Source organism: Physcomitrium patens, chromosome 9 (genome assembly GCF_059467195.1).
Source record: "Physcomitrium patens ecotype Gransden chromosome 9, ASM5946719v1, whole genome shotgun sequence".
Lineage (NCBI taxonomy): Eukaryota > Viridiplantae > Streptophyta > Bryopsida > Funariales > Funariaceae > Physcomitrium > Physcomitrium patens.
This window is the reverse complement of record NC_143418.1, coordinates 2184837-2199267: the sequence shown is the minus strand read 5'-3', so window position 1 is coordinate 2199267 and position 14431 is coordinate 2184837. Positions and strand designations below refer to the sequence as shown.

The 14431-nt window shown below is 32.2% G+C and overlaps 1 protein-coding gene across 2 annotated transcripts; it reads right to left on the bottom strand.

Moving 5' to 3' along the window:
• Nucleotides 1-9556: 9556 nt before the first annotated feature.
• LOC112287068 (katanin p60 ATPase-containing subunit A1) lies at nt 9557-14219 on the bottom strand. 2 transcript variants are annotated; one of them, XM_024529699.3, is made up of 8 exons: nt 13545-14219; nt 12240-12843; nt 11796-12008; nt 11532-11583; nt 11257-11449; nt 10855-11007; nt 10583-10670; nt 9557-10265 (listed from the first exon to the last, which is right to left on the bottom strand). In XM_024529699.3, the coding sequence occupies exons 1-8, from the start codon at nt 13661-13663 to the stop codon at nt 9987-9989; spliced, it is 1701 nt and encodes a 566-aa protein (XP_024385467.1). In that variant the 5' UTR covers nt 13664-14219; the 3' UTR covers nt 9557-9986. The 2 variants fall into 2 exon arrangements, with proteins under 2 accessions (XP_024385467.1, XP_073392506.1); XM_073536405.1 differs by having other exon boundaries at nt 13639-13775.
• Between the last annotated feature and the right edge of the window lie 212 nt (nt 14220-14431).

The following is a 14431-nucleotide window of genomic DNA, read 5'->3' as shown; positions in this document are numbered from 1 at the left end:
TTTTAATAATTAAAAAATTCCAAAAAATATTATACTTTTGTAATTGTTTTTGAAATCTTCCAATCTATGATAGTTTGGACCTTTTTCAGATCTATCATTAGTCCTTTCTTGAAAATAATATATCCTAAGAAATCAACTTGAATAGTTTAGAATATACACTTTTAAATCTTTGCATATAATCCTCCAGCTTTAAGTTTTCATTATATACAACAAACATAAAATTTATATTTTTTTATTCTTAGAATAAATTAGAATATCATCTAAATAATAGACAAAAAAATTATTAAAAAATTCATAAAAAATATTATTCATGATATGTTAAAAATAGCTAATATATTTATGAGTCCAAAAAGCATGATATTATAATCAAAATATCTATACTTAGTTCAAAAAGTAGTCTTCTATTAATGTCTTTTTTTGATGTAAATTAGGTTATATGCTCCTTATAGATTTATTTTTGTATAGATCTTTACTTAATTGACTTCATCAAGAAGTTTTGAAATCTCAGGTAGAAGATACTTATTTATAGTGTTAATCTTATTAAGTCTTTAATAGTCTATGCACATTTATAAAGATCTATCCTCTTCCTTTACAAATAAGATGGAAATTTCTACTAGAAATTTTAAATGGCATAAGAAGTTTTTAGTAAGTTCTTCTTAATATATTCTTTTAGTATAGACAACTTATTTTGCAATAAGTTGCAAATTGATTTGAATGGTGGTTCAGTTCTTTCTTGCAAATCAATTGAACAATCATAGTATCAATGCTCTTGAAGAATATCTTTATTTTTTTTTCAAAAATGTCTTAAAAAACTTGAATCTGACTAGAAATATCTTTTGATGTCTTTTTTCCATCAAAAATAAGTATGGCATATATAGCAAAAGATGATTCTTTATTTGTTGCATGCATGGAAACTTTTGTACCTACTAATAAGGATTTGGATATATTAGACTTATGTATTTTTATTTAATGAATGAAATTTTAGATCAAACTACAAAAAAAGTTAAGGTTTTGAAAAATCTAATCTATTTAGATATTATGCTTTTCTAACCACAATAATCCTAAAATAATAAGATTGAAGAGAGATCTTATTACATTAAATATTACTATATTATTATAATCTTAAGTTTTTACATGGAAAAGAACAGTCTCATAGGTAACATCTTCAAAAGATAGCAAACAATCATCTATGACTTCTATATGTATATGTTTAGTTTTCTTGACTAATGAAATTTCTTTTTTTTTTGACAAAGTCTGTGTCTATAAAATAATTTGAGGTTTCTAAATTTGATAAGGTTAAGACTTTGCAATTTTTTGGTCCTAAATAAATTTCTATTGTAAAATAAGATGAAGGATTTGAAGAAAAAATAAGACCTTTATTAGGTATTATGCAAAAATTGTTAGTTGCATGGTATCATATAGCATAATTTATGATGTTCAAATACATTAAGTACCTAGCTGTATAGAGTTTAATTTTAATTTATTGGCAAAGTTTTAATAAGTGATTTATTTTTATTATAGATGACAAATAAATCTAATAATATCAAAAGAAATTTTACTAATAAAACCTTTTATATTTAAGAAGGTTTATACATAAGGCTTTCTAAAGCACCTAAAATTCTTAATATTCTTTGCTATATCAAATCATAACTAGCCATTTGCTAATAAATGAGGTTTTTAATAATTTTAAAGAAAATCCATAATTTCCTTTCAAAAACTTAACATCATATCAAAATTTTATCATAGCTCTATATATCCATCTTCAATATATACATATAAAGTCTTGGCTTTTAAGAATCCCTTAGTTAATTTAAAAGATCCAAAATTGTGGCCAAAAACCTCTCACATCTTCTTTATTTACAAGAATTTTATTTTATTTTATTTTATTTTTTTAACTTTAAGATCTGCAACTTCTTAATGAAATCATTCATTTTTCTTTAAATTTATTAAAAATTTATTTTATATCCTTAAGATTTACTATTCCAAAAAAATAGCTATAGATTAGCTCCCAATCCTCTAATATCTTGAAAATACTAATAAGTGCTCTAAATCTCAATTTGCAAGTATCCAAGCACTATTTTCTTTATATCTCAAAATCCATAATTCAAATACCACAAAATTTAGAATATAGCTTTATAACATAGTACTACACATTTATGAAAAAATATATTCAAAGATTCATCCAAATGGTAGTGATATGGCTAAAACTAAATCCTTCATAAAATTGGCTTAGTAACAAACCTTAGTTTGGAGGCATTGTCTTCAAGTAGTTGTTGATCCTTTAAATCAATTCAAATTTTTGCTTTTTGAATAAAAAATACATCTCTTTAAATCAACTTTTCTTTTAATTGTTAAATATTTCATGTTTTTTTTAAACAATAAATTAATTTTTATCAATTTTTGCATTCCAATTATTTTTTGAGAATGGCATTAGAAAAAACTATTTAAGTATTTTTTTTTAAGTCTTGCAAAATCTTATCCAAAAAAAGAAAAAAATCCTTAATTTATTCTTTTGTTGGATTTTTAATTCCATATTTTTTTACAAATAGGCATTGAAATCATTCAAGATGCTTTTTCAAAATCTTTTCTATAGATTTAATGGATTTAGGAGATTTCTATGTAATAATAATACAACAAACAACGCCTTCAATTGATGGAATTTTTGATGCTTCTTTGAAATATTTTTGCCACTTTCTATTATCTTCAAGCAATTCCAAAGCTGTACATGTATTTTTAAATATTAGATAGAAAATTCTATGAATAGTCTTTAAGTGCTCAAATAATTATGGACCTTTAATATGGATTAATAGAAGGTTCAAATAATATCTTTTTGCCATTGTCGGATTTGCAAAATATAATCTTTCAATAGAATTTTTTTTTTTTTTAATATATACATCTTTTTTGCCTTATGCCAAATAAAATATTGTCAAAACTGCTAGTATGTATATTATCTTGCCACTACCATTGCTCCACATGTCTCAAAAAAAATGAAGTTAATATTTTCTTTTTGTCTTTTAATATATTCTAAAATTGTAGCTACCTTTTTTTTTGGATGATATACCACTTGATGCATTCTTAGAAGATGAATGATTAAATAAACAACATTTAGTATTTCTTCATAGACCCACATGCCAAAAGATTTCTAAACACCTTTTGGAATTTTAATGTATCTTAAATCCAAATATTATTTGATTTTGCTTTGTTGGTTTTTAAATTGCATTGTAATGCAAATATGGCCTTCATAGAAGTATTTTTGGATATTCTTGATAATAAAAATAGATGCAAATATTTCAACATTAATATGACAATTATACTTTTAAGATACTTTTGGATAAAATGAAACAGCATTCCTATTGTCAACAATCATTCTTTGAACTTCAAACATTCATTTACTATTTTTTTTATATTGAGGATATCCATTGGTATCTATTGTTATTTCTTCTACCAACACCTTTAAATACTTCTTTGTATAATGATTGTCTTGTATACAAGGTGCTTGAGGATTTTGTATTCCACATGAACCATATACCATGCATTATAGAATAACTTCAAATAACTCTTGATTCTTATCTTTATCTAGAAATTTTGTAAAAACCATGTGATGTACATCTATAGTGCATTTAATCTTGTATTTCCTATCCAAAAAAATCGAGATGTATATGTAAGCTAGACCTCTCTTTTGAAACTCAATGATATAAACATATACAATAACATAACCAAAGACAACTCCTTTCTTTATATCTTCTATAATTGCATGTTTTTTAAGCTCAAATACACAAGCAACCAAATTTGGCTAGTCACTTATTTGTTGTCCTTGAAGTAATTCATTCTAAATTTTTCACCATCTTAGATTTGCTATCATTGCTATAAAAATATCAAGATGCTAATAAAACCTTGTATTTTCCATAGAATCTTAAAGTATTTCTATCATATATCTTACACTTTTAATATATGATGATGAAAGTATGGTCTTACGTCTTAAATTATTTAATTCATATTGTCTTTCTTCAGGCCTAATACTTTGATGAGTTATAATAACATCTATCAATCCTTGGTATAAATCATTATGTAGATTTCTTTGATTGTAATGTAGATATTGCAAACATGATTGCTCAATTGATGCCCATTCATCAACCATAAATTCTTATAATAGCTTTCTTTTAGTTAAAATTGTGAAATACTTGATAGGTCTTAAAAAAAATTAATAAGTAAAATTATTTATTTGTATAAGGTTGTTGTATCTCCAATCTTCTTGTCTGATACCTTCTCTTTTTTTAATAATATCCATCACTACATTTTACATCCTTAGATTAAGATGCCATTCAAAGATTTTATGTAGAGAAAAAAGAACATAATGAAGGAGCAAATAAGCAAGTTGAATCTAATGAATTTTTTTTAATAGTATAATATTTTGTAGGCACATAATAATATCACAAAGTATACTATGCTTCAATCCATCTCTAAACAATATAATAGCAATTTTTCTAAAAGGAACAAAAAGATTATATTAGCATCTATCACTTTCATTCATGAAGTGAAAAGAAACAGCAAGATTTATTTCCACTATTCCTTCAATCTGCACCTAAGATAATATTTGATGTACTTATCTATATAATCTAAGAAAAAAATTATTCTTCTTCAAAAATTTTCCAATTTTCCATGTAATTTGGCTTAATAAACCACAATTACATCTCATTCTTCTATCTTATATAAGTAATGCATTGTGAATATAGAGTTGTGCATAACCTGGATCAATACCTTTTTTTGATAACAACTCTCTTATTAAATATTAAAACTTTCTATTTATTCTAAAATTGAATAGAGCATTTTTTTGAAGCATTCATCAAATTAATGCAGTGCATTATAATGAGGATACAAAACATCCATCCTTCTTAAATTATATATGGCTTCACCACTTGTAACTATTTAGGCTTCTCTTTGTGCTCTCTTATGTTATATATACTATTGTTGAACAATTGTTTTTTGATTCATAGTTAATGCAAGACTATTTATAATAGCATAATTTCTACCAAAAAATTAGAATAAGCTTTTAATTATCAAAATTGCACCTCCATAAAATTTTAATAAAATCTTGTTATTCAAGTATTTTAATAAAATTACATAATATTTATAAAATAAAAATGAGCATATATAGCTTAATTAATCAAACTATAATGCCCTAATACTTTAATAAAAATATTCTATATCTATGCATTTCTATTGATCATGATTATACATATTTTTACAACAACTTGCTACAACAAAAAGCTCAATTTTTCCAAACTGTTACAATTGACAAACCAAAATAAATTAATAAAATTTAAAATTACTTATTTATTTATTTATTTATTTATTTATTTATTAAATAATATTTATTAAATTATATATATATTATACATAAAAATTGATACATATATATATATATACATACATATGAAGTTGAATGTAATAAAATTCATATAAAAATAAGAAATAAAATTCCTAGAGTTAAATTTTTGTATAGTAATTCTTATTATAGTTGAAAATGCTTCTAAAATTCTAATAAAAAAAATTTGCTCAAAGTTTAGGCTCCATTGCCAACTATGAAATCTTTGCTAACATGATCTTTACTCATGGTTGAATTGCTGCCTCCAATCACCAACATTCAAAGAAAAGAAAAGAATAAGCAAATTCAATGAACTTCAATATTGTCTAACTCATTTGAGCATAGCGAGAGTAGAAAGACATTGTAAAATCATAAATTGCATGTGACTAATTACAAAGTTTGGAACTATGGAAAACCAATGCTAATTAACCACTTATCTTAGAGGCGCAACAATTTATAAATTATAAAATCATTTCAGAACCAAATTAATATTTTTATTTGAAATGTCTAAAATTTCTATCAACATAGGAAAGAATTGATAGTATCCTAAAAGTAAATACAATATTCTTAATAGATATTGCTGTTATCACTTTCTAACCCGGGTTGAGTTTATAGATTCTTTTATCTGAGAGCAATGTAGCCAAGTTTTTGAAGTACTTACTACTCCAAGAATGGTGACCTTTCCAAATAATAAGGCTACCACAACCAATGCCATAGCTAAAGCCTCTCACAGAGTCATAGCACCTTCTTCAAATGAGATATTTATTTGCTAATTAATATTTATGATTAAGTATGAATATATTTTTGGTATAAATTATATTAGTGATTGCAGGAATGAAAATAAGGTTGAGATTGTCGCTACTAAAATCACAAACATTAAATGCAAAATTATCCAAAAAAAAAAAAAAAAAAAAAAAAAAAATCAATCAAGTAATAATAAAATATTACTTGATCATTATGCTATATTCCAAAGTATGTCATCAAAGAAGAGTGATCACAAAATTCAATAAATATTGTCCAACTAGTACTATACATAAATTGATTATTCATAATTTCATGGTCACTTCATCAATCTTTGGAATCTTTTATTATCATTACTATCAATGAGTTCACATGCAAGATGCCTTGATATTTGAGTACATACTTTCATTCTCTACTTCCTATGAATTTTTTCATTATTACTTCTAATTCTTAATGACATATCTTCTTTCTAGACATTATTTTATTCCATCAACATCACCTCCCTAATTTCTCTCACACTCTTTACAAATGGACTTACAAAGTTTTTTTACATCTAGATTGCTATCAAATGGAATTAAGATACCTTTTGCTTGCATAAATGATTCAAGGTTCATGCTGACAAAAATGCTATACCACAAATCATTATGTTTAAAGTCATGGTGTGGTCCACTGTATCTATGTACACTCCAAAATATGTACTTTCAAAATATAATAGAATTAGAGGCATTATCATGTAGTAACATGACTATATAGTAAACAATAAAAGTATGGATGTTATTATAGAAGTGCCTAGGAGAAAGATATAGTAGAAAAATAAAGATAAATGATAGAAAGGTAGTGAAAGATTTAGTCTTAATACTACTTTTTTATAGAAGGGACTTCTATTAACTTTGTAGATATATAAATGAGCCAAATCAAAGTAAATGAGATAAGAAATTGATATAGGTATGTTAAGAAGAGAATTAAAAATAAAATAAAATAAAATAAAACTTATTTCAAATTACCAAAAATTGGTATCCAAAAAGGACCAGTTTTCAACATGGGCTGAAATCAGATCATGAGGTATAAAACTAGGCCCATATAGCAACTTTAGGGCTCTTTTGTAGATCAAAGAATGGAATTTGGGAACAAACTTAAGAAAAAAAAAATTGGGAATTGATTTTATATTAATTGAATCAGTATTGAGTTTTTGAGAGATTTTCAAAATTAATAATGTTCTAAGTTGGTTTAGATTTTGAAAAATAAAAACATAATTACAAATTTGAAATTTTCTTGAGTTTTGTGGTATATATACAAGTAAATTTTAGAAAGTGCATTAGTGTGCTAGTTATAAATGTGTATGCAGATTTTGAGGTCAATCAAATAATTAGATCAAAGTGTGTAAAGAGTTTTGTAGGTTGAGGTCTTAGAAATTAGACTTTGAGGATTAGTGTGTATTTCTAAGATTTTCAGCAATTTGTCAATTGGATTGAAGTGTAAAAACTTTACATGGATATCAGACTTGATTTTCAACATTTAGGTAAAATTTGAAAGAAATTCAATAGTTCAAGAAGGAGATATTGGTGTTAGAAGTTCAGCATTTAAGTTGGAGTAGGAGGCTACTGAATACCCAATTAGATTAGCTTGCATTTCTTTTAATTGATAAGTGCAATCAATTTCATCATTCTTATGCTTGTTTCTAACTAAGATATTAAGATGTGTGCAAATTTTGAGTTGATATCAACAATTTAATCATTAGTTGTTGAGGTTCCAATTTACTATAGGGTTTGGTTTGGGATTTATTTATGATCTAATTAGGACTTAGGATTTGATCTAGGATTAAGATAGGATTAGGATTTTCTTGAGATTTGGTTTAAAACTCGACTAGGGGTTGATTAGGGTTTGTCTAGGATTTAGGATTTTATTAGGATTTTATTAGGGTTGACATAGGATTTGATTAAGATTCAATTAAGACTTCAACTAGGATTTGACCTAAGGTTTGGTTAAGGTTCAATTAGGGTTTCAATTAGGATTACATTAGGATTTATATTTTTAATATTTCTTTAGAATCCTATGTTTTTTCTTTAAAGATTTCTATTTCTAGTATTTCTTTTAGATTATTGTTATTTTTTTAAAGGTTTATTTTATGTTTTTTTTTTTAAGATTTCTTGTTATTTTTCTTTAGAATTAGTTCAAGACTTCTTTATATTTCTTTTATAACTTCTTTTAAATTTATTTTGGATTGATCATAGTTCAATCAAGATTATTAAGGTCTACTTAAAATTATATAAAATTCTATTAAACTTGATAGGATTGTTGTTGCATTTCTACTTACCTTCTACATTTAGATGCTCGATGCATTTTCAAGCAAGAACACACGTAGTACGATACCGTCTCACCCTCAAAATTCTTAGTGAGGTTGATATCTAAGAGATGATCAAAGCACAACATTTGTACATGTATGCAAGAGTGAATCATGGCAATAGGCTATTAAGTCAATAATATTCTTTTAGATGGATGTGCAACAAAAGCTCGAGGACCATAGTATTTTACTTGTGACCCACTCCAAAGCCTCTCCAACTCTAATTGACCTATCAAATTTTTGACAAATTGATGGATAAATATCCACAACGTGCTAAGCTCACTTCGCATGTGAGAGCCACCACTTGTCTCCTTGAGTGATCTTAATATATATAGATACATGACAACTGTAACAATAATTTAGAAAAATAAATCACATTTACACCATTTCTTTTCAAAGAATAAAATCTATTTTGAAAACTATCAAAACTTGTCAATGTTACTGTGAAGGAAATTATACATTTATTGTTGTATGTATACATGTGTATTTACACATATACATCAATCATGTGAACAAAGCATATAGGAAAAACTGTTTTGATAATTTTATTAAGTATAAATTCAGTACACTTCTACCTAGTAGAATTATGTCAATATTTAGTAAAGTTGGTAGTCATTGTATATATTGTTTATATACAAGTAATTAAAAGTTACCATCACATCAAAACAAACACCTACAAATATCACACATAAAATTAGAGTGAAATGTATCATCGAAACCAACAGTTAAAACACTTTGAAGATGTTAGAAATGTAACTGTATCTCCACTTTCCATCATTTCAAACAAGACACAACTTGGAGGGAAGAGTAAAAGTTAATAAGAAACTCATTTCAGAATTGAGAAGATATCCCTATGTTGTTCCTTGGAAGAGTATATTACAGTCGCTACAAATTTAATCCAGCAATTCTGATTATGGACTCGCGATTATTAACAAATTTCGTGTAAACGTCATCATCAAATTATGTTTCCACTATGTACGCATAAAATGGAGCTTCTTACACCTAACCTAGATGCTACCCTACACCATTCCATTTCACTGACCATTCTACCCTACAATATCTCATTTCTAAAACTTCTGTGTAATGAAACTAATACAAGATCGCACAAATACAACATTTAAAAATAAATTTAAGTGAACGCATAGGGAATCAAATGATAACCGAAATACCCTTGAGCTTCCCAACTCTTCAAGGATAAGGTTCCTGGTGGGTACGTGTATACTGAAGGATCTACTCAAAACCTAGTCCGGAGATTTCCAAAATACGACCAAGGTCTCATCACCAGCAATGTGCAAAAACTTATCTTTGTACAAGCCTGCCCGCCATGTCATAATGAGTATGATTACAGGAGAACACCGAGAGGCACTGAGCTGAAATGGTTTGAGGGAAAAAAAGAAAAATAAAAACTCTCTTCAAACTCCATAATTTCAGAACGAGCGTACTGCTACCGACCGCAAGCCTAAAACGGCCACATGAGTAACAAAGTTCAAATAATGGGTGCACGTTGAAGTCTTCAGCTCCATCGTTTACATCAGAAGCTCATGAAGACCCAAATTCGGCTAGCCACTTTTCGTGTCGCTCAATATCTGCAGTAGACACACTTCTAGAGATTTTGCTTAGAGCTTCATCGAAGTCACGCATAGCCACTGGCTCATACATCTCGTCCTTGGTCATGTTTTTAATCTCTTCAGGAGTTTTGCCAGAAATCTTGCGCCGCATACCATTCATGGATGCATCCCTACAAATGTTGGTTAGATCGTCACCACTATACCCCTCAGTGCGCTTTGCCAGAGCATCTATATCCACATCCTTTGCAACCTGCATCACAAGCCCATACGACCATTCGATCAGCTTAGTTTGCCAGAAAAAGCTCAGAAGAGAACAGTAAAATGCAATAACTATCAAGCTTTTTAAACTCTACAAGAATCACAAGCCCAATCCTAAACTCGTGTCCATGCTGGTGGCCTACTTCTGAAAACTGAACAAAGCCTGTCATCAAAGGCTTCCTAAGGTTCCAAAAAAACAAAAGCAGAACACAAAGCATAAGCTCGGGGGGAAAACTACGTCAACGCCATTGTTACACCTAAATTGGTGAACATGAACGAAGATAAAGGAAAAGAAGGGCTAGTTTGAACCTCAATATCTTTAAGGTTGATCCGAATAAGTTCTCGCCGACCCTCTTCTACTGGCAGAGGAATGTAAATCCTCTTTTCGAGTCGCCTCCTGCATTAAGAACAAACCCAGATATTACATCAATCTACCATCTGTTCAGTTGAAGTATTAAAAACTTCACAAAAGTACTTCTCTTTTTCTTCTTAACACAAGGCACATCCTTAAGAAATCGAAAACACACACGTAACTTGATATATTCAATCTAGCAATGACTTTTTATGTAAATGCCTCTAACCTAAGTGCTTCGTCAATGTCCCAAGGAAAGTTTGTCGCTGCTAACACCATCACAATTTTCTTTTCACCATCCTCACTTGTACCATTCACACCATCCACTTGAACCAACAGCTCTGATTTCACTCGTCTCGATGATTCATGCTCTCCAGATGAACTGCATTCACAGATATATTAAACAACTTGGAATTATATCGTGTTCCCTCAATTGTAACCAGCACTGCAGCATGATAACTAACAGAAATTTCATAAAACAGTTTGAAAAGAGTAAACTAAAAAAACAAAGGCAGACAATCGACAGCAAAATCTAACCATCAGGATGGTACATGTGAACATCACTTGAAATATTCTCATTCCCAAAGGCAACAGTAAACCTTTCGAGGCAAAACACAGATATCAGACTTACCCACGGGCATTGCACAGCGAATCGATCTCATCAATGAATATTGTGCTAGGAGCGTAGGCACGGGCAAGATCAAACAAGACTCTCACCATGCGCTCACTCTCCCCTCGCCATTTGGAAGCCAGTGTTGCGGATGATACATTAAAGAAAGTGGTCCCGCACTCTGTTGCCACTGCTTTGGCTAGAAGTGTTTTACCTGCACACAAGTCAACATAAGGTCACAACCTAGAACTGTTGGCTCAAAAATAGAAGGTTTAAAAGTGTATCAGGAAACTTACCAGTACCGGGTGGACCGAACATCAACACTCCTTTCCACGGGCGCCGAATTCCCTGCACGCCCATTTTTGCCAATTAAGAACCAATTGAGCAATGAAAATAAGTATCCGGATACAAAATTTTGAATCATAAGATTATAATGTACGTCCCTGCAGAACCGACTTCAAGTCGAATCATCCAGAAAGAAGTGAGCACGCACAACAAATGACAGATTATACACAGTCTCAACAATAGGACAAGGAATGATTCAGAGTACGGTTTGGAACCTGGAAATATTCAGGCATCCAAAGTGGTAAAACCACAGCTTCCTCCAACAAACGCTTTGCTTCGGTGAGACCCGCAATATGCTCCCACCGAACACCAGGACTGCTTTCAAGAACATCCCTTTCCAACATAGCCGCGAGCTCAGTGTCCGGGCCTTCATATTTCCCTTTCCTATTGGGCATACCTCGTGGCACCTCCTCTTCCGGAGCTCCATTCTGCAGGAAGAATCGACCCGCACCAAATGCAACCCGACAATCCTTTAGTCCGAAAAGGGACTTCACAAGCCATTGTGAGCTGTAGTCGAAGCAAATCACACAATAACTGCAGATACTGAATTAAATCTCAATTAAGAACAGTAGCAAAAAGTTCAATGCATGCTTATCACTGTCATGTAGAGTAGCGATGACAAGAGCTATTTGAAAACAAGTAATCAAGTCCAATCATACCAATGATTCTCGTTTGCTGGGTGTCGAGCGGCCAGTGCTGCTAGTGCTTTTGCGAGGGACTGTGGTACCAGAAACGGAGGATCCCTTCGCACCCATCCCAGCTCCCTGACCAATGGTCTTAGACGAAGCTGATGGAGTTACCTTATTCCCTCGCCCCACCTGAGAAGCAGTCCTATCTCCTGCTCCTCTAGCGTAGGCAGCCATTCGCTTAGCTTGGGCAGCAGCTGCCATCTGACCTGCTTTAGTTGGCCGTCTGGTCCCATACTGTGAAGGAATGTCACGGCTGGGAGGTCTCCAAACGTCAGGATCGTCATTGGGATCCGATCTGGAACTATCCGATCGATTTGGGGGATGAGACACATATATTTCTTCGACAGGAAAGAAGGGTTCTCGTTCTTCCCTATGGCGTTCTTGTGTGTGGCGTAATGGGGGTGCAGATACCGTTATTTTCGGGGATGATGGCCGAGGATGACTACCAGGAGCATCCCTAAAGGCTTGCCTTTCGGTATCGATCTGCTTCACAATATTGAATTCCTCCATGAGATCTTTCTTGCATTTATTCCACTTAGTACGAAGATACGGATCGTCCACATTGCTTGAATGCCTGGGCCAACAAAGATGGGCGCAGAAGAATCATGTGTGATGTCAGCAACGAGTTAAAAAAATAAAAACAAGCGACTGAACAATCAAAGGAGAGTACTCCTGCTGAGGGAGAGCTATCATTCGTTCTACGATAAAACATGAAGCTGCGAAAACGATGACAAACTTCAATCTTCTCCTGGACGTATTCGAATGGCGCTTAATGCTTTCAGAAACTGGACCATACGACAGAATGAAAGATACAGATTCAGGCTTAAGAGCTGCTCGACTTTCTGAAAGGATGCCTTCAAAGATTTAAGGAGTATAAGCTACAGTAATACTACGTTTCAGTTCAAAAAAAAAAAAAAAAAAAAAGAGGCGTCTGTGATTAGGCAGTAATACCAAACTCCCGTAGGGATAGATTCTGATGCGATGCTAAAACCTATGCTCTTGTGAAAAGAGAAACTTTCCGCATTCGGTGATCGGCGCACCGACCATGACCCAAGAGAACTATACGAAAATCCCAAGGAAACCTCTCAAAGCGCATGATCAACCTCAGATGATATTAGGGCTTAGCTCTGCATGAGGACTATGAGATCTAAGGAGATGCAATACTCAATTCCAGTCATACACAGATCCATATCATCACCACCATGCTGCACATCATCCGATGAAGGAAGATGAGGAAGAGAGCACACTGGGGGGAAAAAAGAATGTAGTTCCTACTTGTTGATTTGCGCGAGCACTCCCTCAAAAAAAATGATAGCGGTATCATAGTTCCCTAACAATGCATACTCCCGCGCTAAAGTGAGATGCTCGCCTAGAGTATCTAAAGGCCCTCCCATACTGTTCTCGTCCCGCAATCACTTCTTAAGCCAAATCCGCCCCTGGGTAACCTCAGCAACAGCCCATCATATAGCCCCCTTCCAAAATCACCCTTCTGTCACTCTCCGCTGCTCCCACTGCAAACTCAATCATCACCTCTACCACGCTCCTCCTCCTCCTCCAAACGCCATCAAAGTACCACCTCCTCCCAACCAACTAAACACCCGCTCAATCCCCGAGCTCTTCTCCGCGCTCCCAAAACCCGCGTTGCTCCAAAACCAAGCACCGCAACGTCCAGGCGGAATTTGCGACTCAAAAGCTTCGGGGATGCATCAACCACTCCAGCACGTATCGCACTGCCAACAACTTGCAATCATGGAGCTAAAAAACAACCGCACTCAGCCGGGTCCCCTGTTCCACATTCGCTCCTGGATCCTGACCTCACGAAACCACAACTCCTCGAAATTCCAACCGGTGGCTTCAACCCAAAACCACAAAAACCTGCTGAGATCATCCACAAGTCATAAATTACAAGAATCCAACGCAGCCTGCAATCCTAAGCAGCTCATCGATCGGCGGAATGTAGCGATGGCGATGATGCCCTGGCGCGCGCGCATGTGTGCGAGAGTGTGTCTCTCTGAAAGACGGGCCCAGAATCGTAGATTGCATGTCGGGGTTTTCATAGATTTTTGGTGAGCCGTGGGGGATACGTATTTTTGAACACAGAAAACTGCGTGGGCAATGGCGCCATTCAGCGGAATCTTGTTTCTTACAAGACTCGTTCACAT